The sequence below is a fragment of the Hippichthys cyanospilos genome, chromosome 17 (assembly GCF_059441005.1).
Source record: "Hippichthys cyanospilos isolate Australia breed blue-spotted pipefish chromosome 17, RoL_Hcya_1.0, whole genome shotgun sequence".
NCBI lineage: Eukaryota > Metazoa > Chordata > Actinopteri > Syngnathiformes > Syngnathidae > Hippichthys > Hippichthys cyanospilos.
This window is the reverse complement of record NC_142385.1, coordinates 11,272,908-11,299,258: the sequence shown is the minus strand read 5'-3', so window position 1 is coordinate 11,299,258 and position 26,351 is coordinate 11,272,908. Positions and strand designations below refer to the sequence as shown.

Here is a 26,351-nt window from a genome sequence, read left to right as displayed (position 1 = left end):
CAGACTACATTCCATAATCGAGCAAATAATAAGGTAGGCAATAAAACAAAAACAAAGAAACAAACAAAAAAGCAGTAATAGAGCATAAGGGCAGTAATTATGAACCGCTAAAAATGAATAGACTTACATTCTGGGTATATTATTGATTGATTGGAAGAACTGTATACATATGAGGAATATCGCATGTTGTGCAAAGTATTATGTATTTAGTAGCTTTCCTGCACTGTGCAGGGTTTGTAAGGTGCATGTGTGCGAGTAGTAAAATGACTGGTGATGAGGCAGATTAGTACGTTTTATATATATATTAGATGATTAGTAGATGGTGCACACTGCTTAAAGATGAATTTGCCTGTGTGTTTTTCAAATTTTAAAAGTGAAATATATTGTGTATAATTTAGTCTTTTTTGCATCATCATTTGATTTGAAGTGAAAGCCCCAAATTCACCAGCAGAAGAAATGAAATAAGCGCATAAGAAATCGTCTCGACTGTTTTAAATTTCTCATTAAGCCAGTAATCGCCCCTCTAAATAATATTTTGCAATAAGATAAAGACGAGAACAATTCTAACGGTCTTGTCCCACTCGGGCCTGTGGTCACACAGTGTCTCTGTACGTGTGCACAGGTAACAACGCCAACTGCAACGCGCTGACGCACGGCGACATGGTGAGCCTGGACGAGGGTCGCTTCCCGGCACTGGAGCTCAACAACCGCAGGCTGTCCGTCAAGAACTCCTTCTGCCGAAAGAACGGCGTCTACACCAGGTCAGCAAACGCAACGCCGGTCCCAAATCCCCCGGTCGTTATGGATTAACGCCACGCCTTGATCTCGGCTCTCGGAATACCAAAGACCCTCGCGCCCGCCCTGCCGCCTTATCCGCCGGATCTCAATTCAAACAAGCTTCTTAATCCTACTGTAGACCGGCTAATTCCGAGCCGTGTCGGACAGGCGGCGATGTTTACGGCTGATTTTCCTCCGATTAGTGCGGGGTTCAAACGCCCGGTGCAGTTCAGTTATTTGAACTCGGCATCTCATGGCTTTTCCAATGTTTGCCCACGTCTCAGTTCATGGATCATCGTTCTTGGATTACAGGATGATCCAATACACAAAAATGGATATTTCCTTCTGAAGATGAATAGACGATTGGATGAATGCAGGGCTGGAGTTAGTTGGTGATCAGAGCTGCGTATAATGTAAAGGCCTGCCTAGGTTGATGGTGATATATTTGCACTATAAGGTGATGGTGAATGTGGGCTTGCGTAGCAGAAAATTGGCTCTAGTTGGATGAATGAATGGATGGTTGATATCCCAAACACAGGATATTGCAGTGACCCAGCGGGAATTTGCCAGAAGGACCCCCGTGTTACAACGTCCCTGACTTATGTTATTTTCATCTTGTGACCTGGAATACTGAGTTTTTTCATCCCCTCTTTATGATATTTTTCCAGTTTTGCAACCGTCATGATCCCAGGGGCTTGGCTGTATTTGTGTTGTTTCGTCTCCACCTGCAGGCGTTTTTAGGTACAGTTTTTTTCAGTTGCCGTCCCTGCAACGCGTCGCTACAGTTCTGCTATTGGTCGGCGTCTCCTTACAGAGATGGTGGTCTGCTATTGGTCGGCCTCACTTGTTTCAAAATGGCGGAACGGTAAAGCTTTGTTCGATTGTGAGTGGTTACAAAAGCGTATTTATAGTGCATTTTACTACTTAATTCAAAGTTGGAAGTGTTAGCCATGGTTTCCAAGATTGCTAATGATGTTAAAGAGTAAAAAGATGATTTATATGGAAAGGATGCTGGAGATAACCCTTACTAGGGAATATGACCATAACAAGCGGCACTCAAAGCTAAATAAATCCTTTTTATGTTTTTTATTTATGATGTTTGTATACATGTATATCAAATATACGTAGCACTTACTATTTGGGTACCAGTTTTTAATATGTATGAACAATTTTGATGTTTTTACCTGGAGTTCTAAACGCATTGGCTATTTAACATAGGTTTGGATTGCCCGCCGTACGGTGAATTCGCCTTACGAGCCCAAACGCGGAACGGATTCATCTCGTAACACGGGGCCAAGTGTATTTGGAACAGTGTTTTTTTTTTTTTTCATTTTTAACATGCAGCAACTCCACATGCAGCCAGGAAAAGTCAACATGTCAGGGGAGGCGGGTAAGGTGAGGGATTAGGTTTGTGTAGCAAGACCACCGGAGGGTATCAAAGGGACTTTTCTTCTCGCTCACGTTCACTCCCAATACGAGTATAAAAACCAAATCAAACTGCTTTTTATGCTTGACGGTTTGTACCAATATGAAAGGCTATTAACATTCTTTAAACAGAAATCATATAAAATGTAAGAAAATGTAACTCGGTTACATTGCAAAATGGAACGTCTGATAATCATTCATTGACGACTGGTAACATGCAGGTCGCCTCCCAGGCCGAGCCCAGGCAGTCTCAACTACTCAGACGAAGACGTGAGCACAAAGTACAACGACCTGATCCCCGTGGAGAGCAGCAGCCTAACAGAGAAACCCTCCGAAATCTCCGACTCGCAGGTACTCCGGCAACACACATCCATCTTTTTAAAATATATTTACGCTCGGGGGCGGGAGGGACGTCTTTCATCACGCCCGTCTGCGCACGCCTCACTCTGCATCGTCAGCTCTGCAGCATTTCGTGTCATTTTTTCCCCCCTCGCATTCAGCACAAGTTCACGCGTTTGGTAAACGGAGACCATGTGGGAAACCATGGCGCTGCTCAACGGGTCCACTCAGTTCCTATTGCGAAAATATTTTTTAAGGAACAGACGCAAGCGAAGTCGACATGAACGGGTAGTTTTAATGGCAGCTTTGGGGATTCTGTCAGCATTTTTTTTTATTTATTATTGTTGCTATCAGGGCTGTGGCTAATTTTGTTTTTATAGTTCAGGATTGGTGGAATGTATTGTATTATGTATTTTGTTTTCTTTTAAAGGCGGGAGAATTGCAGATAGAGATGTTTTTTCAAATCAAGTTCGAGACATTATCAAATTGCCTTATCTATTTCTTTGTTAGGTTTCATGATTCATTTATTTATTTGTTTTTGGTTTGGATTATTATTTGTCAATGCAAGGACAAGGAGAGATGAGCCATTTTTGTTTGTTTTGATTGACTTTGATGAATATAAATTTTGCTTTTTAATCCACAGCCCCACACCTCAAAATATTGCACAAACACATTTTGAAGCGATTGTACATACTCGCTTTGAAATGCCATATTAGCATCCCCTATATATATATATATATATATATATATATATATATATATATATATATATATATATATATATATATATATATATATATATATATATATATATATATATATATATATATATATATATATATATGATGTAGGAATAGGAATGTAGGAACTGTGATAGTTTTTTTTGTTTGAGTCTAAAGATGCTAATATTAGCTTGGTTGTATACGGCACAGCTAAAAACATAAGCGTTCATTAGTAATTTTATGGGTTTTTTTTCTTTTTTTCCAAGAAATTGCTAACTTCTGACCTATTACAGCATTTGTGGTCTCGGTTTATTTTCGGGTCTGTCATTTGCCAATTTTCCAGAATGCTTATTTAAAACTACCCGCTTACATGTGGACATTGTCTCAGGGTGTTGTCTGCTCTTCCCCAACCATGGCTGGAATTTCTGGCCTTTTCCGTCTGCTGAGCCAAAGTGGCCGTCAACGCCAGATTGGACCTTTCACTCTCTCTTTATTCCCATTTCACAACGCCGTGTGTTTCTCGTGTTGTTTGGGAACATGTGTCTTCCATGCATATATATGTCTTCTTGTTCATATCAACCCCTCTTTCTCTCTCTTTGTTTTTGTGGCGGTCTGGTTTTCGAAGCGTCTGAATAAAAAGGGTCAAGGTGTGAGAATTATCGTTGTTCTGAACAGCCTTGAATGATGTCTTGAGTGTCTGTCAACTAAACATTCCTGAACCTCAGCCCCCCAAAATTCTCTCTGGCAACGTCGAAACACCACCCCCCCGCCCGTCAACGGTCTTCTCACTTTACCCCACAATAAATCGCCTCAGAATGGAGCTTTCGCCACTCGATAGCGTCCCCTTCACCGGCCCGATATTCCTACTTGACGCAGTCGTCTTTTGAATCCATCTTTTCTCATCGTGTTTAACTCTCATTTGCCTTCTTTGGACATGAGATTTGGCTGTTGCCGCCGAGCAAATAGAGATGATCTCACTTATGAGTCGCACACAGTAGATCATGCAGTGACTTACTTTAATGAGAATGATGTCATATTTGTGCCCGGATCAAATAAATGGTCCCGCCACCCCATTCAAATAATCTGTCATTATAATCCATCCCATGAAATGCCCCTCCACCCAAAATACACACTGTTTTTGGCTTCTGGGGGACCCCTGCTGTGTTCACCAAACAAGTTCTACAACGACCCCCTCCTCTATAATCCATAACTCGGAAAGACAAAAGACTGACCCACTCTGGCGATTTTGGGATGAGATGGAATGGGGGAGGTGCTGGTTTCCAGATCAGGCTGTCCAGACTGCAACCACTCTTGGGGGGGGCTGGGAAAGTTAAGCGCTATGTTGGCCTTTCAACCCTCACACGACGACAAAAAATATAGTTCTTAGTGAAAAATGTTGCACAAGTTTTTGCCAAGCCCCTGATTTAGCGTGATCTTGACAGTGCTAAAGACGCAATTAGCACCTATTGATAAAACCATAAACACCTCGGCAGTTTGTGGGCTGTATCTCACGCTCGTTCTTCTCCATCCGTCGCTGTAACAACGTAAAAATGGGCTTTTCAATTGACACCGACAACAACAACAAGTGATCCCTCGGAGTTGCTTTCTTATGCGCCGTAATTAGCCGTTAACGAGCTCGGCTGGGAGGCCTTTCGCAGCCACCGCAGATGATAAACTCTAGCACAGATGAGGAGTCAACAAACGGGAAAAGGACTTTCATTTATAGAGCGCTTTTCTACCTTTTGTACTCAACTGACGCAACATCAGGAGCAATTAGCTCATCGTCCTGCTTTTTTTACCTGTACCACTCAGACCCGTATGATCAAGACTCAAAACTAGACTCGGATACTTCTTTTGAGACTTGTAAACATTACAGGCTTCTGTTGTGTGCTTCGCTCTCATTTTGTCTACCGTCTGAAGTATAAATAATGCTTCTGACAGAAAATGTACCGTAACAGCGGATGAGGGGGGAATAGAGCACTTGGATAAACATCTACTTGAGTACTGTCATTAATAAATAACTGCACGGAAGTACTGGTTATGTTTTAGTTGCGGCATGTCAAATAAAACAGTTGTTCTATGGAAAAACTCTTATTCTTATTAGTATTGTATGTGTGGAATATAATTTAGTAGCAAAGTCTGACATTTTTTTATTCATCTTAGAAAGGTGGGCTTTTGCCACTTGCTGTCAACTAAAAATGACATCACATTTGCAGTGGAGTCAGGTAGTGACCAATCATGGCACAGCCTGGGAATGTCACATGACCACAGTCAGGAAAAAAAAATTGCTGATTTGAGCAACTGTGACACAATTTTTAGTGGTCAGCAAAAGGTGAAATGACCACCTCCTGATATGAATAAATATTGAAAGATTTTGTTATTTAATTCATATTATTCTGCTGTGTTTAGACTTGTGGGTGCGCATAGAACTTATTCAAAAGAAAATTTGGGGATTTACTGCCCTTTTAAGGAAATGTTGTAAAATATATAAAAAAGAATTCCAAGTATTTTCATAAACTCGTGGTCAGGGGCATGACTCGGAACCGAAAGACTTGGACCCGACTTGGACTTGACTTGCGTACAGTTTGAGCTACACAAAACGTGGTGAACAGAATGAATGCTTTATTCAAAAAATATGAGAATGTGGGTAATAAGACACGTGCTAAAAATGCGTCAAATAAAATAATTAAAGGTGAAAATAACAGCTCTAGTTGTTGGTCAATAGACAAGTTGGTGTCCTACTAACACGGTGATGTACTGTAAAAAAAGAAAACTGTTTTGTTCACCCATAGGAGGCGCTGGTGTTTTCATACGGAACAGGTGGTCTACATACACTTCCACTGCATTTGGTGAGGTTCCTGTCAGTTGCCTGCTTTTGTTTGTTCTAAACTTGTTTGTAGCCAGACCGGTTCCTCTTCCGCCATCCAATTCCAGACTTCTTCTTCTTCTTCTTCTTTTTTTTGTTTTTTGTTTTCGCGCCAGCCCGGTTTGAGTACCAAGATCCGGGACAACGATCCGGTTACTTAGCTTGTCGGAAGTCATCCTGTGTTTGCTTTTTGGATCCGTTTGCACGTTTCAGCCATCATTATCAATCATGCTCTGACCATCTCTGATCGTTCTTGGTGTCCATCGTGATGTGTTTTAAGGGTGCTTTCACGTCTTGTGCATTTCTTGTGGACGATGTCCTTGGTTTGGCTCAGGTTTGCACTGGAGGAAATTCGAGCACGCCAAGAACATGTGACGCGGCCAACCATGTGACATTGCTCTTTTTTTCATTCTTCTCATTCTCAACAATGTAAATACGACGATGGTTCAATGAGCATATTGACGCATGATAAGCAATTAAAACTGTGTAAAAAAATGGTGCAAAACAAGAAAACAATGTCGTAGTTATTAAAGAGTGTATATAAAATCATCATTATGAGGTATAATCATACCACGAAAAGGTTTGTCATTTGGAAATAATGTAGTTGTGGGAGAATATATATATATATATATATATATATATATATATATATATATATATATATATATATATATATATATATATATATATACAGTATATATATATATAAATTCTTTTTTTTAACTTTTTAGTTTTTGGGGTTTTTTTTGTCTTATTTTCGAGTTACTTTCGATTTTTCAAGAATGTTTTAAAGTTATAAGAAAATATCAATGCTTTTAGATTATTTTTTTATTTTATATATCTAGTAAAGTTTTCTCCTCTAGGAAAAATGCATAAACATCCCAGAACAAAACATAATTTTGAGGATTTTTTTTTTTTGGTGAATACACACTAATTTTCCAAGCAAAAACTGTAAGTGTTTTACATGTGTTTTATTTGCATTAGAAATATTACTATTATAAGAACAATTAATTTATGAGGAGGAAGTTGTGATTTTTCAGGAATATAGTTACTGATTTATGATAAAAAGTTTTTTTCAAGAAAAACACACCTAAAGATTCTGCAAGAAGTTTGAAATAGGTAGCATCCATGTTTTAATCAACGTAAAAGGGCGGCCATTTTGCCACTTCCGGTCAACTGAAAATGACAGCTTGCTAATGTCACATGACAACTCAGAAAAGAGCTGGCTTTTGATTGGTTGTTACAGGAGCAACAGTGTGGAACAACGGATAAAAAATGACCATTTATCCACCTCAAAAGTACAATCATTATGCCACTTGCTGTCAACCAAAAACGACATCAAACTGAGCTCAGATAACGACCAATCATGGCACAGCTTCGGATGTCACATGACCATGAGATAGAAAAACATCGATGGATTTCGCTGCTCAATTCATATTCCACAACTGCAATAATGAACAAACTGCTCACTTGCTAAAGCACAAACTTGAATTTTTTACATGCAGCAGTTATGCTACAAGGCTAACAGTTAGCCAACAAAGCTATCGCTAATGTTGTTGCACCCAGAATTTGGGTTGAAATGATGCTTGCAATTTGTACACGATGCTCCTCCCGAGTTGGTTTGTTGCTAGTGTGAAAGCACCCCAAGTGTGCATGTTTGTGTTATTTGGTTATGCTTCAACCGAGGGCTCCAATAATTCCTCTTTAGCCGTAGCGTCGCTAACGGCGCCGCGCCTGGCGCGCAAATAAACAAAATCCGCCTTTCTTTCTGCGGCAGGGCAGCGACAGCGAGTACGAAGTGGACGCCAACCGTCAGAAGACGCACTCCTTCGTCAACCACTACATCAGCGACCCGACCTACTACAACTCGTGGCGCCGCCAGCAGAAGGGCATTTCCCGGGCGCAGGCCTACAGCTACGCCGAGTCGGAGCCGGGCGAGCCGGACCACGCCGCGCCGCCGCCCCAGCTGCCCCCTCTGCCGCCCCTGCCGCCCCAACTCAGCTCGCCCGGCCCCCAGGCCCAACCGCAGCAGCAGCAGCAGCAGGCGCAGGGACAGCCGCCCGGTCAGGGCAGCCTGTTCAGGCCCAAGGGCAGTCGGACTCCCACCCCGTCCCAGCAGGGCGCCAACCCCGCCGGCCAGCACCCCGCCCTCTATCGGCCTCCCAGCAGCCTGGCCCCCGGCTCGCGGGCCCCCATCGCGGGCTTCTCCTCTTTTGTGTGAGAATTACGCAAAAAGAACTAAGGAAATTTCTGGAAGTTTCCACCCCGCTTTTTTTTTTTTCGTTTCCCGATGGTATTCAACACTTTTAGCAACGCCTTCAAAGTGCAAGACACGTTTTTTTTGTTTGCATGACTTCTTATCGTTTCTTTGTTTCAATTTGTTTTCACGCGCTCAAACGGGACAGGCCCCGAAGCTCGCGGGACCCCGTGACTCTTTTTATGGGAGAATTTATGAAAACGGACAAAGGAAATTTCCAAAAGTGTTCACTCAAACGTTCGTGATTTGCACTTTTTTTTCACATTTCCGACGCGTTTACGACAGCCTTCTACTTGAGACTTTCTGCAACTCCATGATACGTCACTACACGCTTTTCCTAGCATTACGTTAGCATGATTCCGCGTTTTACATTTCTCACACTTTCAGGATCGCCTTCAATTTGAGTTTTTCTTCGACAAATTTCCCACCAATTATCATATATCTATTCCACAATTTGTTTGTGCTTTTTTTCTTCACCTGACTCATCAATTTTACATGAGTAGAAGCGCCTTTTGAAACTGTTAAACCTTCTATTAGCGCTGTGTTAGCATCGCTTATCTTTTTTTTTTTTAATTTGAGGCATGTATAAGAACTCTTCAACATTTTTTAGCAAAACATTTGGACACAAAATCATCTACTCCACTTTTTGTAAACGTTCTGATTGCATGACTTATCATTTATTGTTTTTTATTTTTGTTTTTTTTTGCACACGCTCAAATGGTACTACCTTTTTATGCCATATGGTCACAAGAATCCTTGAATACACATATACATAGAGACATACTTATGTATATATATAATATGATGCTATATATTATATATATGTACCTAGAGGACTAGTCAATGCTCACTCGGCATTGATGGCGACTGAAGTAGTTTTTGGGGAAAAAAACAGTGCTGTTGATTGTATAAAAGTTGAAAATGTTTTTTTTTTTTTTATGTGTGTGAAGCAACAATCAAGTAGCACATCAAAGATCAGCTGGACTCATACGTAGGAGTGATGTATGAGTTTGTACCACGAGTCCATATTCCAACGGATGCCTTTCACGCACACGGATGACATCTGGCAGAGAACTGCGGACATTTACTGGATGTTTTTTGGGGCCAATCGAAAACAAAGGATTTTCTCTTTTTCGGCCCTTCTTGTTTCCTTTCCCAATTGATGATGTCATCGGACCGTCTCGCCATCAATTACGCCGCTGTCCTGTCTTCATTGCTTTGTTCATGTGTGTGCGTGTGTATGTGTGTGTTAGCACACGTCCTGAGCTTTACAAATCTTTCACTGTGTGTGTGTGTGTGTGTGTGGATGTGTGTATGAGCGCAACAAACTGTAAACCTGCCCTGACACTCGTAATGCTAAAGTGAAAATTTGACGGTGAGTTTGTTCGGAAAAAGTCATTGGATTGTCATTTTTGTTTTGATTTTTTTTTTTTCCTGTGGGGTGATTTCGTTTTGTATGCGGTAAAAGCTTACCATGCAGAAGAATGAATATATGATCACGGTACATTTCGGAAATAAATTATTTTTCAATGTTTAGTCTGCTTTAAATGTCATTAAAAAAAATCCTACTGTTATTTTTGTAGTTATCAACAATATGAGTAAAACACATCCACAGTAGTACCGCTAGTAGACGTGAACTATGATTTTTTTTTTGTTTTTATTTAATTATGACTCAATTCCATGTTAACCTTTGCGCTTCTTAGGACAACAGAAAATAGAATAAGCTAACAGCAGCTATTGAGCATTTTATAAGAGAAATAATAGATAATAGAAAGGTAATAGATAATAGAAAAAAAAACAGCAAATTACTTTTGGTCTGTGATTGCAGTGGTAGTAAAGGTTTTTATTGGATTGTTTTTCTGTCCAGTAGGACTTTGGATGGACGAATGAATGAATGATGATGATTTCCAATGTGCACAATTCATCGGTTTACTGTGCACTTAAAAAAAGGGTGACAGACCAGATCCAAAGTTAATTGGATGACAGTCAAGTCAAGCTGTGGCTAACCTCATAAACGCAGTGGCGGCGGGTGAAGATAGGAAATTGGAATGACTGCATTCAGACGACTAATCCTTTTTTTAACACATGGGGGAATTTCCATCTGACGTTATGTCATCCTGAATATTTATTCACTGGCTAACAAAAAAGGAAAATAGCATTTATCGTGGACTTTAATGTCTGCGAATGTTTGAGGTGTCCTGCACTGAGAGTGGTCATTTAATGCACTAAGAGTCAACTGCCAATCAACAGGGAGTGCGAGACTAGGTTTTTTTTTTTTCCTTATGAACCTATCAATTGTGAATGCAGGTTTAGAAATTTTCAATTAAAAAAAAACGAGAACGTGTGTTGACTGCAGGAAACACACTGATTTTTGTCTGACTACATTTCCCATGATTGTTAGACACGAAATGAAGCTGTTCTCGTTACGATTTGATCTTTTAATTGGTTTATAATCAAACAATTGAAGACCGGACTATAAACTAACAAACATACAAAAAAGAGGATGGGACCTGCCTAATGAAACTAAACAACTGAGCTGGCAAAATCCCCGGCAGCAAAATGGCAAAAAATTGCATCTGTTTACATCATGTATTGAAGCTACGGGACACTTTAGCATCCATGTTAGCTGCTAGCCTGTGGGAGCCCAAAAGTGTTCCTGTGCCTTTAAGAATCCACGGCTGGGGGCGTGGTTTCCTCTGAGGGCAGGCCTGGGGGAGGGTCGCACGCACACATAAGCGAAGTGGGACGCGAAATAAAGCACAACTGCCAACTGAAGAACCGATTTCACTCAACGGACACGTTTTCGTCTCTTCCGTCGACTCGTTTTACTCTCAGTGGTCACAAGTTTTAGAAACTCGATCGTGGACATTTTTCAACGTCTTTGCCACCAACAGAAGGTAACTACTTCGTCTTGTTAGTTCTGCTTGTTTGTACAACTTTTGTGTGGACGCAAGACGACGACGCGTGTGGCAAGTTGCGAGATTTATTTCAATAAACGTCAGAGTTTTATTCAAACTACATCAACGGTTAGTTTTGTCGCTTCTACGGCCGTATTAAGACAACAATGACCTCATCCAGAAGCCCCCTTTTGCCCCCCCCCCCCCCCCCCCAATTTTATTCTACGGTGAGGCAAGACCTCGTTGAAAATTGAAACGGCATTTTTGATGACGTCAGAAAACAAGCGCACAATGACCCGATGAAAGAAACTTCTTTGAACTTGACCAAAATTTAAGAGAAACGTTAAGCGTAAACCAGATGGCCTGAAATGAAGTGTAAAGTGCAAACTTGATGATCTGGGGAGCGCACAGGGGGAGGTAATATGTTTTTGTGGTCTCACTGAGTGTTGTTGGACATATTTATGGTGTTTTATGGCAGGATCTATATGGCAGGTTTCTCTAAAAAGACGACCCCCTCCCACCCAAGAGTAGAATATGATTTAATCAGAGGCAGATGGGATCACTTCTTCCAACTTATTATGTAACTTGTAACGCTTTGCACACGGGGAGAACACACACTTTGTGCTGCAAGATCCAGACATGCTAAATTATCCAAGAGATTTTGTATTTCTCAATCGAGAAGCTGGAAGAAAACGATAAAAAAAATTGCAGTAGAGATTATCACTAGATTTAAATATATTTGTCAAATTATTCAGTCAAACAAATTTTGAGCCTCCCAGTTCAAATTCACTGTGAATCTCAGAGATGTTTTTAGGAAAGTCTGCATTCTTAATGCTAACAAATGTTAGTGTAATCAAATATTTGAACACAAACGATGCAGCAACACAGATAGACTATGTCACAGTACTACGCGCATATGAATTTGCGAGGACTGTTGCGCTAAAGAGATTTCCATTCATTTCTTTAGGAAAAATGATTAGATGCGCGAGCATGTAATCGAAACTCATAAGCCAAGGCGTAGCTTGACAAATGTTGACACTGGAAAAGAAGTCTAAATTTTATAAGGGCAGGAATTAATAAGTCCCCCACTCATGTTTGTTTTTCCTCTTCTGCTCATTTTTGTTAATAAAGCGAAGCCCGTGTTTGAATTAATGTTCCAGATTGTAGATAAAGCGTGTTGTATTTTTAAGTGACACTTAATGACGTGCGTCATCGAATGTGGGAACAGTGAAGGCAAGTATTTTGACTCGAGGCGTTTGTTTGTGTCCATTTTTTTTTTCCACAGAATTTGTTTTGCCATACTTGGTCTTATTAAATTGACCGCTTGAAGGCACATAGGCAGATATTTTGAAACTTGTCCTACATCCGCCTAAAATTCTTCTGAAAAGGCATTTCTCAGAACCAGTTTTACATCGGGACGAAATTTGGAAGGTGTGTCAATCATAAGCCAACACACACAAAAATGTTAAGAATGAAAGTTGGCAGGAAGTCGGTCAGTTTCTTTTTACGAGGACGTTTTAGGGTCATTTTGAGGTCCTTCATAGATTAAAGATGTTTCCTGACGTCGAAATTTTAGGATCTTGTTTGGGTGGCACACGATAACAAAATTTGATAACGCTTAATAAACAGCATACCGTTTATGACCATTTACATATTCAGCCAACTAGCAAATTTGAAGGATGGACTTCAATGAATTTTTAATCCGTTTTCATCATTTGTGTTTAAAAGCTTGATCCTTTCACTTCTACCAAAAAAACTTTGTCTTCTAGAGCGACAAAGATTGGTTGTCTTTCACTTTTTGTGGCTCACTTCCCACATGAGCTCATTGCAACAGTGTGAAAAAAGTGTATTTATTGGATTGGGTTTGAGGAGCGAGACGATGAAACAAAACAAAAAACAAACAAAAAATCTTGCAAACAGTGGGCCGCAAGTACTATTCATGTTACTCTCTCGGGAGTCCAATGAAAAACAATTTGGCATGTAGCCTTGAGTTGATGCGATTATCATAACCTTGACATTTGGTGCTTTTGATGAGATATTGATTTGTTTTGGCATGTCAAGGAGTTTGCCTCAAAGTGGGAGGAGGTGAACCGCTTTCAGTGATATTTAACTTTTATCTTTTGCTCTCGCATAATCTTGACCGTTTTTGCTAATCAGGAATTCCCTCAGTAATGTTTGAGTGATTTTCCTTTGGGTTCAGGAGCCAAATTCGGATTTATTTGCGTTTCGAAGGTCTGCTTTAAATCTGTCACAGTAGTACTTGGCCGACGTAGTTTTGGGGTTTTGAAGATGAGGTATAGTCATGTTGTTGAGAAAGTACGGCCTCTCAAGGCTGACGTTGGGGGGGGGGGTGAGTGAGTCACTTTCCATGTGCAGAATGTCTTTATGTATGCGGATGAAAGGCTTTCATCATTGCGCGGCAAATATTTCAAAGCGAATTAGCACCTGGAAGTCCGTTTACTTCAAATACAAAGTCGAAGTTGAACTTGCAGAAGCAAAAGCTCCGCATGCTTCTTCGACAATTACGATCTGGAAGAAAAGCAAAAGGAATGAAAATGTTATTCTTCTTAGACCAAGTTAATTATTACCCTGGATGCATAGCTATGGTGTTCATGTACAATGTTCAGTGAAGTTGGAATAGTCATTCAGTCAACCCTCGTGCATTCATTTGACCATTTTGGGGTCATTTTCTTCCACATCTTACAGTATTTTGGCACACTCCTGGTATTGTGATAACTAAGTGATCGTTGACATTTTGAACTTTGATATGTTGTCACCATCTCGGTGAAATTTCAGCTCCCTAGTACTTTGATGTAAAGATGAAAGTTTTAGACAATATGGGGGTTAAAGACGGTTTAAAAGAAAGAATGTTAAGTGTTTTTTGGGGTGAAAAAAAGTCATTGGAAAGTTGTTGACGTTCTATCCTTCGATAGGATGTTTCAGACATGATGTTTATCGCTCCCACTCCACCTGTTGTTGTCGTCGATACCCATTCGAAAGCTGCTGAACCAGTTTGTATCATTCTTAGCGTGGCGTACATTTTGTTGCATTTTATCTATGCTAATGCGTCAACTTCAAGTCAACACACTTGGAACTGCACACATCCACCGGAATTGCGCTAGCTTGGTGTTTTATGTTGTAAACACTTTTCACTGATGGAACACTTTTGCTAGCTTTGGTCTTGTTACCTTATTTGTTTTTTTTTTCCCTTTCAACGTATTCAATGGCAGGCGTTGGCAGCCCTGGCCCATTTGTTGACATCCACACCTAGAAACCAACATGTAATTGGACTCTCTTGATAATTGCTCTGTCAAATTAAGACGGGATATTTTTAGGTTTGTGCTAACCTACAAAATGACAATGGCTTTTTTTGATTATCGTGTCTCTTTTCCGATGATAGCAAACGGTTCGTATCGCTCAGGTGCTTTGGGTTTATCCAAAAAGATCTTTGGTTTTGGATGCTCCAGGAATTTCTTCAGATTATGTTTTGCAACACAACTGCTGGCTCACTTAACTGTTTTGTTTTTTCAAACGAGGCTTAGCAAACACTTTTTGCCTTCCTGGTGACCTTTGAGTCTACATACTCATTGTCTTTGAGAGACTTTGAACTTAGCCTTAGTTTTTCCAACTCCTCGCGAATGAGCGTTACTATCAGGTAAAAGCACGTTTCCGCTTTGTCGCAAATCTTTTCGCATGAGAAACCCAGGGGTTTACTAACGGCTCTTGTCAAGTCCAAAGGTTTTTACAAGCTGTCTGTACCACAAATAAAAATGCCAGAAGCTGTTGAACTGTTGACACTTCTCTTCCAGCCTTAGCAAAAACCCTCTGGATATTTGACCACATTTTGTTTCCTCAAGACCTCCCTTCTAATTTCATTTTAAAGGCCAAACAAACCCAGAAGCGACTGCGATCGCTCTGTCTTTTTAAGAACTACCAACTGTGCCCCGCCAGCCTTCCATAGAAATACATTGCGCTTTGTTTTGCCGTTCCAGCAGCTCGGGGAGTTAATTCAATGACTTGGCCTCGCGGGACCCTCGCATGAATGCTCTCCATTTGTCAAAAGAGCCGAGACCAGAGACCGGTGCGCCCATGCTCGCTATAATCCCTTCGCGGAAACCGTAATGAGGGTTCACCTCCCCTCGGTCCGGGCTCGTTTTTATCGTTCCCTGTTGTCCTTTATGTCCACATCCAAAGTGGCCGGATTTACTAAAACGACGGAGCTTCTCGAGATGGATGCTCAATTGTTTGAACAACCTTCTTGCGTTGCTCATTTCTTGTCAAATTTAAGATTTGTGTTGTTTTGACAACAGGACCGCGGTAGCACATCAACAAATTTCATGATATATATTTAAGGATCCAAGGTTATGATATAGATTTATGGGTAGAAAATAATCAGATCTGTGTTACTTGAATACAACTGCTATAATTGTTTAGAGTGCATAAATATGGCCTTTTTTTGTTTTGTTTTTTTTTGACGAATCATAATCATCTGAGTTCATCTGTCATTTCTTGTCCAAATTTGCAATGAAATTTGAATTTAATTTCTTCTCTTTTGCAATTTCATTTCCACATCATACAAGCGTCATTAACGGAAAAAATACATTGAAATTTTTAAAGTCTTTTTTTTAACAACCGACTTAAAGCGTAGAAGTTTTTACCACCATCACATTTTTTTTAAACGGTTAAACTGTCTTAATGATTTTGAGCGGGGTGTGTATCTTTTGCAAAGAGCCAAAGAAAATGTCAAATCTTCAACGCATCAAATGTTGAAGTCTGAAATTTGGTGTAATTTCCATGTCATAATTAACCCCAAAATACTTTTGCATCATATAGTTTGAAGGTACAACGGTTGGTTGGCAACCGATCAATAATCAAATTAATTGTTAATGGTGTAAAATTGTTTTTGGTGATCGATTTTTTTTTTCCATTTCGATTGTCCAAATCATCACAATTTCAACACGTAAATATTTTCATATTTCCTTCGTCTTCTGTGAATGCAGACTGAGTCATTGTGTTGAATCAAAATATGATGTTTCGAAACTTCTGCTTTTATTTTGGACAGCAATGATTCATATTTCAGCCAAGCTCATGACCTCGTTGGCCAAGCCAGAAAATGAATCTTAAAAAAAGTGTTTCATCCTTTTCTGCATTGCCAATGCAACTTATTTACCACCAGCCCATTTTAAATAATTTTTTTTTTTAAATATAGTAATCGGTGGCTGTTTTTAAAATGCAATCTGCTTTGTCGGTTAATCAACAAAATGATCGACAGTTTAAGCGATTTAAAAGAAAAATTTAGTTTCTTCTTCTTCGGCGTTTGATGGTCTCCCCGAGCCTAAAAAGAAGACTTTTTCGGATTTTGCAAATTGAGGGTTTCATGGTCCAGAATCTCTCTGGTGCGTGGTCTCTTTGGATTTGTTTTTGGCCTTGACACAACCTGGATGCGCCCACCCTGCCGGCCGGCCAGCACCGCGCAGCCTCCCACCCCCAAACACTTTGTCCAGTCATGCAGGACTAAGCGATTCATAAAAGGCCAGCTTGGCTGGAAACACAGAGAAATCATTTTCAAGCCTGTCAGGTGATGATTGTGTTGCGCCGAGCGTTCGGGAAACTGGCCAAAAAAGCGGTTTGGAGTCCGACGGAGGATAGCGGGCCAGCGGACGCTGGCTTTGCAATGGTCTGGGGTGGGGCGGCTAGGCCATGTTGACTTTATTTGCGAATATAGAACCCCCCGTGGCTCAAACATGCCAACTGACGACCTGCCGAAAATGAGACTTGCCCGCTCCCGCCCCTCCGACTCATCTGTTTGAACTTGCTTCACAAAGATTTACTGCAGCGATTCAGTAGTCTGCTTGGGTAGTTAGGGTTGGATCTTAACGCAGGTGACAAATTAAGGTTGCGATCCAGGGTTAGGGTTTGATAGTGCCAACCTCATTATGCGCAATCATGCAAAATATTGCTTCGATTTGGATGGCGTAAATCAGCATCTCCGACAGCGACAGGCAGCTTCGCGCGCATCTGAATGATGAAGTCGTTTCGGTTGTTGTGTTTACACGTTAGACCTGTTCACCTCTGTGGAGTCGCACCTGTCTCAATGATTAGGCTCAGTCCGCTTCCGTTGCCGCATGCTTTTGTGTCGCCAAGGTTACCCGATCAAGCGAGCGGCTGGTCGTGAAGGCCAACGGGAAGAACAGGTTCCGTTTCTCCTCGTCAATCAGCAGCATTCAGCCATATATGGGCTTGTTTCTGGAAGGTCTTGTGGTGTCATTGAGAACGCGCCAAAGATACAGCGACCCGTCTGATGAACGATTAATTGGACGAAAAAACTTCTAAACCAGGTTTTTAGTCAGTGCTATCTGGGATCATGCAATTTCTGACCAGATATCTGACAAAACTACCTTTTTAAAATACATTCTAATGTGCAAAATATGGGTTCTTACTGTATTAAATTTTTCATTGAGTAGATAAAAGATCTATTATCCTCCAACATTGGAATTTGACGCAAACAACAAAATGCCGGTATCTACTTTTTTCCTCAATGCAAATGTTTGTCACATTTAAAAAATAGCTGACAAGAAACCTATCTTAAGTGCAAGAGTTCATTTTGTGCACTTTTTTCACAAAACAAAAACAGCTCGAAGTTTCTAGTCTTCAGTTTGTTCTGCATATCATTACAAATCCTCAAAAAATGATCAGACTTACTCGCGTTCTTGTTAGAGCAATGTGAAGTACTATTTACTAAAGCCTGGTGTAAACACAACTAATCCATGTCTGCCATCTTGTGGTGGATGGTGGTATTACAACTTAAAACTACAGTAATGTATACCTATGGTTCGGCACTCCTTTTAGTTTAACATTTTTTGCATTTGTTGATTTAAAATAAAAAATGTCCACCATTCTTATACATTACATTACTAACACAAGCACAAAGTTTGCTGTTTTTAAAGCCCCTAAACCAACACCCTTTTTTAATATTACTACTACTACTACTAGTTCAGTTTTTCAACCACCACACATCCCTTCTTCTAATGAAATGAAATTTTCTTTGTCAAGAGCGCAGGTCCCACGATGAAACCGCCATTGTTGATCTTAGGTCGCAGAAGTTAATTTGCATGTCAATGTTTCCATCCAAGGCTCTGGACAATAGACACGGCTGGGGCTTGTTTGTTGGAGGTCACTCGATGTAGACGTACGGATGAAGAAATGACTATTAAGTACAGCAATTGTTAATACTTTGGGAGTTGTGTTGTGAATAAATGATCAACTCGCTTGAAAATTTAAATAGACGCCAAAATAAAGCTCGCTTGGGATGCGAATGGCTGCGTTAGAAGAGGGAAGTGGCGCCCTGAGCCAGGGGATTACGCAAGCTCGTCAGATGAGAGTTGTGATGTCATCGAGCCGAGGTGACATGACGACGATGCCCTTAATCATTCATGGCCGACAGCCCGCCCGCCCGCCCCTCCCGTCACGGCTCGTCTCCGCTTGAGTCGGTGTCATGTGGCGCTGCGGGTGCTCACTTACGTAAAGGCTTTCCTCCATTCTAGCAACAAAGAATGTCTATCCGATAAAAAAAAAAAAAAAATTCACTATCAACCCGTTCACTTTTTGACTTGTGTTGCTCTCAATGGCGGTGAACATGTTAACGGATTTGTTTGAAGCCTAGTAAAGATGGATGTTTGACGTATATAGCCGTCATTGGCAGTGAATGGGTTAGAGGGGGACCAAGTTATCAGATATTGCTTTATACTTTGAAAATGATCAACAGTGGCAACCAAAAACATTTCTTGGAGATGAATCAAAATAAGCATTGTCTTCCGTCTGTGTATTGATCATGAGTTACCTTTTTTAAAAAAAGATTTGTCCGTCATAGTACTGGCCGTATGATTCATGATTTTTGCTAAAATGTGTATTTGTTATTTCGTTGTGAGTCTAATCAATGTTTTTCATTTTCTTTGTTTTTCTTAGTTTGTTTGCTATCGAGGCGAACGTCAGATGCCAAAAAACGACCGCTGTTCTCCGGGAGGTTGAACACTTTTCGCAAGGTAATATTAAGCCCGTTGAAAAATGTTGCTTTCATTTATTTATTTTAGCCTCTAGTGAGATCATGAAAATGTGCCGCTGTAATTTGACTGCCTCAAATTGTCTCGTCTCTTTTGGTGGAATGGTCACAAATAATTGTTATTTCTTTATTTTATCACTATTATTTATTCTCTTCAAAAAAAAAGTGCACATTTTGTTTTTTTGGGTGTTTCTATCTGCCCCTTTTCTTTATCTGTGGTCTTGTCACTTGAAAGCCTCCCGAGCAAAAATGATAGGAGAGCCTGCAGGTGTCATACTTTGTCTTTTGTCCTGCCTGATGGAATAATGTCCTCTACCTGATGATAATGATGATGTCCTAGTTGGGGGGGGGACATCAAATGGCTCATTTCCCAAAATGACCGTGAAGTGAGGCCCGTGCCTTTTTTGATATTTGAGAACCCCTGCTGGCATCTTTTATGTTGAAGCGCCCCGATTGTCTTCTCGCCCGCCATGGTTTTATCAAGCTCACAAAAAGCCTTCAACTCTTGAACTGGGGGAAGTGCGTTCCGTCCGTTGGCTTTTGAGAGGCTTTTCTGAACGTTTTAGTTGGCTTGTGATCAAAGAGCAAAAATTGCTTGGCTAATTCTGTTTTCTTTTTTCTTTTTGCCTGTTTGCAGCAGTACAATATCAACCTGTCTGAAAAATACAGGAAATATATATATATATATATATATATATATATATATATATATATACACACAGTACTTTTTTGCTTTTGCGAAATTTTTCTAGTTTCTCACAACACTGGACATCAACATGTATTGTTTATAATACAATTTCAGAAATTTACAGGAATTAGATTCCGGCATCCTTTAGAGAAATGATAGATGCATTTTAGAACCCTTTCCAATACGAATGTGGACTGTTGGAACGACTGGCACAGCAGTAGGATAATACGATGATCATTTACATTAGCGTAAAGTTGCTTTGGGACATGCTAACAGTGATGGCTTTTATCAAGTCTCCACCATCTGGTTGTACAGCAATCATGCTAATGTTTTCATAATATATTATTGTGCTCAGCCCATTGATTCACAGCAGAGTTATGCAAGCGTGGGCTCCAGCCCGTGCTCTAAAAACACAAAGCGATGTTTTTTTTCACGTCGGGAACACACTTGCACATTAGCACAATGGTAGCACACACGCAAGTGGGCCTTAAACTCTCTTGAGTGAGCGCTTTATGAGCCAGGAGTCAGTGGCCTGCTAATCCCGCTAAACCGCATTCATATTAGCTGCTCTTTCTGGATCATAGCTCAAGCGCGCCAGACTACCTCCTTTGTTGCGTTTGCTGGAAATGACTTCGTTGAGCTGCCAAAAATGTAAAAAAAAAAAAAAAAAAAAGATGCATTTGTTCTGATCAAGTAGAAGAGCGGTGGACAAATAGATTGTAAACACTCTCTTGGACGTCATATTTAAAATCGGAGTGATTATCGAGCAAGCCATCTAGTTATTCAATTAGCTATCCATTTTTCGAGATATCGGTAACTAACCTTTTTTTCTTGTGTGCTAGCCAGCTTTCTAGCTACCTAGATAGCAAGCTAGGCGGTTGGACATTTAGCTGGCTAGCTCGCTATCGGACCATCTAACTAGCTTGCTTGCTTCGCTGGTCATCAAGCAAGCTGGCCCTCTTTCTAGCTGCCTAGCCAGCCATCTTTCTAGGTTTTTATCCCTTTTCTAGCTAGCGATCTTCCTAGCGACCCAGGTAGCCAGCTAGCCATCTTCCTAGCGACCCAGTTAGCCCTCTTCCTGGCGACCCATGTTACCTGCCAGCCATCTTCCTCGTGACCCAGGTAGCTGGCTAGCCATATTTCTAGCTACCGTCTTCATGATTCAAATGCCAAAGTATGGCAAAATAAAATTCTGATGAATTAAGAAATGAAAAATCAACTTATACAGGCAGAAACCGATTCATCTGACCTCTACACTTTGCTTGTAGAAGTCTTGGATCCCGTCAAAACACTTGCACATAAGCGGTATAAGAACCCACAAGTGGCTCTTAAAATCTCTCCATTGAGCACTGTATGATCTTGCAGTCACAGGCCAGCTAATCCTGCTAAACCGTATTCATATCAGCCGCCTTTTCCAGCTCATAGCCGCCTGCGAGCTTTAATTTGTAAGCTCTGCCCTGCGACTCTTGATGTTTCACAGGAGAGCAGGTACTGAAACAAACAAGAGAGAGCGCTGCAGGCTAAACAGGCAGTCACACGGCAGGCGGGAGGAGAATGTAACAAATCTGAACGTAGAGACGCAAACAGCGCTGTAAGACGATCCCGAGAAATGCTACTCCGCTTCATTTTTCTTTCCTCCCCCCCTCTCTCTTTCTCTCTCTCTCTCTCGCTTTGAATGTCCCCGCTCCACGCTTCCTGCCAGTTACGCAACAGTTGAGGGGCCCAAAACGGGAGCATTTTTAGAATGAAATTGAGACATCCAAGAAAGGATATTTGACACAGGACATTGAGTTATTTTCACGGGTTTGCAGTGTTATGCGAGTTCCTGTCGGGGTCACTAACCAATGAAGAGCTTTATTTTGGATGAAAAGTATTTCCAGATTTGGACGGAAGTAAAAGTTTTACTGTTTAGGATAGAGTCCAAAATCACACTGTGCTAACGGCGTACCACTCTTACACTTCAGTTTGGCTTGGGAAAAAAATGAAATGTGAAATTTGACCATGTTAAAACGTTCAGCAGTGAAAATTTTCAGAAAACTCAAAATGTCCTTCTTTGCTCACAGGTTGACCCAAGTCGTAGTGGACGTTTGAAGTGTGACTACCAAAATGGCCGCCAACATTACAAAGAACTCGGAGTGTCTTTGACGAAGCAAGCCAAAAAGGTTCCAGAAGATTTTCCAAAGCAAACCAACTCAGTCCACCATGCCGATCCTCAAACAACTGGTCCAGTCCAACCAGTCCAAGCGCCGTTCACGCGCCGACCTGACGGCGGAGATGATCAGCGCGCCGCTCGGTGATTTCCGGCACACGATGCACGTCGGGAGGGGCGGCGACGCCTTCGGGGACACGTCCTTCCTCAGCACGCGTTCGGGCGAGGCCCCCGATCCCAAGCGCGGCTCTCCGGGCTCCAAGCCGTCGCTGCTTGCCCGCACCTTCCGCGGCAGCAAGCGCTCGCATTCCGTCAATCGCGGGGACGGGTACGAGTACCGCGCCGCCGCCCCGCCCGCCGCCTCGGCCAACTTTGTGAAGAACGCCATATCCCTGCCGTATCTCAACCACCACGAGGGCGGCGGGGGAGGAAGTCGGGCGGTGTCGGCGGCGGCCAACGGCCCGGCGTCCATCGCCACCTTCGACGGCGAGTTCGACGAGCGCAGCTTCGGCGACCTCGCCGAGCTGCCGCCGTCTTTGCCCAAGAACGGCGGCGGGGGCGGCGGCCTGAAGCACGCCGAGTCCATGATGTCCTTCCACGTGGACCTCGGGCCCTCCATGCTGGGCGACATCCTGAGCGTGATGGAGAAGAAAAATTTGGAGGACGATGACCTGGGCTACGAAGAAGGCAAAGGCAGCGAGGGCCACGGCTCACCCGCGCACATCCCGCTCATAGACGAGGACGCCCCCGCCGTCGAGGAACGCCGCCCGCCCGCCAGGCCGCCCCGCATGATGATCTACCAGCAGAAGGTCATGGTGGCGCCCTACAGCCCCGAACTGGACACCAGGAACAACCGCCCGCACCTGGACAGCTGCTCCGTGTCCAGCTCCGGTTCGACCGCCGAGGATAAACCGCCGTACCTTCACCACAACGACACGGACAGCGCCAAGTACAGCTCGCCGCGCGGCGACGACGACTTTTCTTTCATGGACGACGAGGAGGATGAGATCCGGGTTTAGGGCCGGGCGTTCTCGCGTCCGGGCCCCCCAGTGCCGACCTGAACCTTCTATTACGCCACCGGGGCACGGTTACGGCGCCCGGTACTGTCACTCGTCCATCCGGGGAGCGGGCGGTCATCTAGATGAATGCAACAGCGCTATGTTGTAACAGGAAGTGAAAGTGTGGGCCGGGAACGTGATCAAAAGGACAGAGGGTGAGCTGGCACCATTCGGCCCGCGCCCTTCTCGCGTGGCGTTTTCCCCGTCCCTTTCCTCCCGTGTTCCAAAAACAGGAAGGTTGGGTTCACGGATTGGCTGTTTGTCGGAATGTGCATCCTGCCCAAAGTCAGCTGTGATAGGCTCCAGCTACCCCGCCACCCCAGGGAGGAATTTTCTCTTGAGTCTTAAACACTAGGGCGCCCAATTGCACTTAAATTCGTGGGTGGCATTGAGAGAACCTTTACAGAATGTATTAAAAAAAAAAAAAACTACAAATGGTAGGGTATGTGTTTTGGTGATGGCCAAGTATACGTTGTTAGCTAATGCGAAACGAAATGATCGCCATGCAGAAGCTCCTCCCCCAAATGGACGTGGTCTTGACACTGTTTTGCTGGTTTAAATGCAGGTTTAAATAGATGAGAATCCACCAATCAACAGGCGCCGTGTAGAGGCTGTTGTCTTCCTGGTGACATTCCTGGCAGGAAGTTAGTCATTGACCACAAATTAAGGTACACCTGCACCCACATATATGGTTATGATCCAAATGAACAGGACCACTCGGTGAAATTTTCAGTTTTCAGGTTTTTTTTTTATAATGCACCCGAAAACTAAGGTGAAAATGCAAATTGCTGCGGGATATTCAATGTTATTCTATATTTTCACATTTTAAAACTGAATTTTGTAGAAGAAAATTAACTGACACCTATTCACTATCGCTTCTTGGTTGTTCATCCTTTTTTGCTACCCTGTAAAATTTGCATATTCACCAGTCCTCCCCTATCTATATATATATATATATATATATATATATATATATATATATGAAAGTATTTGCATTTTATTATATAAAGAAATATTTTTGTAAAAACAAAATATTAAATGCCACAGCCACTGCATCATTCTGAACAACTATTTTTGTATTACTGGCTGTAGTATGGAAAACGACAGATATTTTGTAACAATAGCCCCAAAAAATGTTAACTATTTTTACATATGATCTAATTGTGGGTGTTTGCATATTTTATGAAAGAACTGTTTGGTTGCCTTGTTCACTAATGTGCATTCTTTAGCCCGTAAAAAAGAAAACATATACATTGTACTAAAAAGACATGTATTTTAAAAACTATTTTGCTGAGATTAGTCAATATGGGTATTTGTGAAAATAATACATTTTTGGGGGGGTAATGTAAAAAAACTGTATTTTATAATCTAGTATGCTAAGGTTAGTAAAATATAGATTGTAAAGGCTAAATACGGTGCAGGTGTACCTAATATGGCGTCCGGTGTGTTGTGCATTAGCAACTAATATTTTATAATCACTTTGTCACTAACATTAGCAGCAGATTTCTTCCTTGTGTATTTAGTGAAGCGGTTTTTTTTTTTGTTTGGTGCATATATTTTCCTGAGATAAAAAGGCCGAATTTGAAAATGCATATCACCCAGTCTGCGGAATTGTGCCATCAACGCCAGTCCACAATTGGATGCATCTCCGGCAGTTTTGCCGGATGAGAGAGTACGCTGCTGTAACATTGCACCAAATTGCTATGAAACGCCGTCTGAGCTGTGCGGACTTCATTGTTGTTGTTTCTTTGCCATTGAGCTGCAGGGCAGAAAAAAAAAAGGGCTCTTGAGAATATAGACAGCTGTAAATTTGTTTTCTTTTGTGCCATTTTAGTGCTCCGGTACGGCACTAACACTATGCACCCTTTGTTTTTCAATAAAAAAAAAAAAAAAAGACGAGGCTGCTGAAATGTCAGATCGGCGTCGTAATTCGGACACAATAGTGTGCGGAACTTATGGTGTATGATTTTTTTTTTTTTTTTTTTTTTGTGCAGCATCCATCGAAAGAAAAAGTTTGTTTCTGAAACAAGGTAGTGACTGGATGAATAGAATGTGGAATTTTACAATATAAGTTGGTGTAAAATGGAGAGTTTCGAGTTTTGGTCATTTTTAGTTCAATTTCTTGCTTTTAAAAGAATGTCCACTCATGCTGTGAAAGCCAACCTTCTACTGCTTGCTTAAAAAAAAAAAAAAAGAAGAAATGCTTCTAGTCTTACACCACTCCGCAGACAAGTTGCCCTATAGTATATGGTCATTAGTCAACAAAAAAAAACAATACATACTCTGCTGGTCAATTTTGTGGAAAGGAAAATAAACATTACTATACATGGTCCTATTTTTCTATAATTGTCTTCCTGTGTTCGTTCTTTTACGAACTATAGTATACTACTACTATACTACTATAGTATCGTTTTTTTGCTCCAAAATAAAAGTCTTACTATAGACTATAAGCCTTACAATAGACTCATTTTTTTGCGAAAAAAAGAAACCTTACAATATATACTGTTTTGTTTTTTTTGCGAAAAAAGCCCTTCCTATAGACTGACGTTTTTTTTGTGAAACAAGAAGCCTTACTATATATAGACTTAGTTTTTTTTGCAAAAAAATAAGCCTCACTATAGATTGTCGTTTTTTTGCGAAAAAAAGAAACCTTACTATAGACTGTCGTTTTTTTGCGAAAAAAAGAAACCTTACTATAGACTGTCGTTTTTTGCGAAAAAAGCCTTACTATAGACTGTCGTTTTTTGCGAAAAAAAAGCCTTACTATAGACTGTCGTTTTTTTCGTGGAAAAGAAAGCTTTACGATAGACTGTCGTTTTTTTGCGGAAAAAGCCTTACAATAGACTAATTTTTTGCGAAAAAAAAAAGAAACCTTACTATATATAGACTGTTTTTTGCGAGAAAATAAAAAGCCTTCCTATAGACTGAGGTTTTTTTTTGGTGAAACAAGAAGACTTATTATATATATATATATATATAGACTTTCGTTTTTTGGGCGAAAAAAAAGAAGCCTTACTACAGATTTGTCATTTTTTTATGAAAAAAAAGCCTCCCTATAGACTCGTTTTTTGTTAAAAAAAAATAAAAAAGCCTTAATATAGACTGTCGTTTTTT

The 26,351-nt window shown here is 41.2% G+C and overlaps 2 protein-coding genes across 7 annotated transcripts in view; both read left to right on the top strand.

The window, feature by feature from the left end:
- Positions 1–9,922, top strand: part of sdk2b (sidekick cell adhesion molecule 2b) — a 233,371-nt gene extending 223,449 nt beyond the window's left edge. The window contains exons 43-46 of one of the 5 annotated variants that reach the window (XM_088439404.1): positions 623–761; positions 2,424–2,553; positions 6,056–6,112; positions 7,907–9,922. In XM_088439404.1, the coding sequence (XP_088295530.1) occupies positions 623–761; positions 2,424–2,553; positions 6,056–6,112; positions 7,907–8,350 (770 nt within the window). In that variant the 3' untranslated portion in view covers positions 8,351–9,922. Of the gene's footprint in view, positions 1–601; positions 762–2,423; positions 2,554–6,055; positions 6,113–6,245; positions 6,667–7,906 lie in introns of those variants that run through there. The other 4 variants (XM_088439402.1, XM_088439407.1, XM_088439406.1 and 1 more) reach the window with 4 other exon arrangements.
- A 1,217-nt stretch (positions 9,923–11,139) lies between these two features.
- Positions 11,140–25,567, top strand: cdc42ep4b (CDC42 effector protein (Rho GTPase binding) 4b). 2 transcript variants are annotated; one of them, XM_088439580.1, is made up of 3 exons: positions 11,140–11,283; positions 19,249–19,325; positions 22,094–25,567. In XM_088439580.1, exon 3 carries the CDS (start codon positions 22,233–22,235, stop codon positions 23,196–23,198), a length of 966 nt encoding a protein of 321 aa, XP_088295706.1. In that variant the 5' UTR covers positions 11,140–11,283; positions 19,249–19,325; positions 22,094–22,232; the 3' UTR covers positions 23,199–25,567. The 2 variants fall into 2 exon arrangements, with proteins under 2 accessions (XP_088295706.1, XP_088295707.1); XM_088439581.1 differs by lacking the exon at positions 19,249–19,325.
- The last annotated feature ends 784 nt before the right edge of the window (positions 25,568–26,351 follow it).

Excerpts from the sequence above, each read along its gene's own strand:
- cdc42ep4b (XM_088439581.1), top strand. The coding sequence starts at position 22,233 with ATGCCGATCCTCAAACAACTGGTCCAGTCCAACCAGTCCAAGCGCCGT.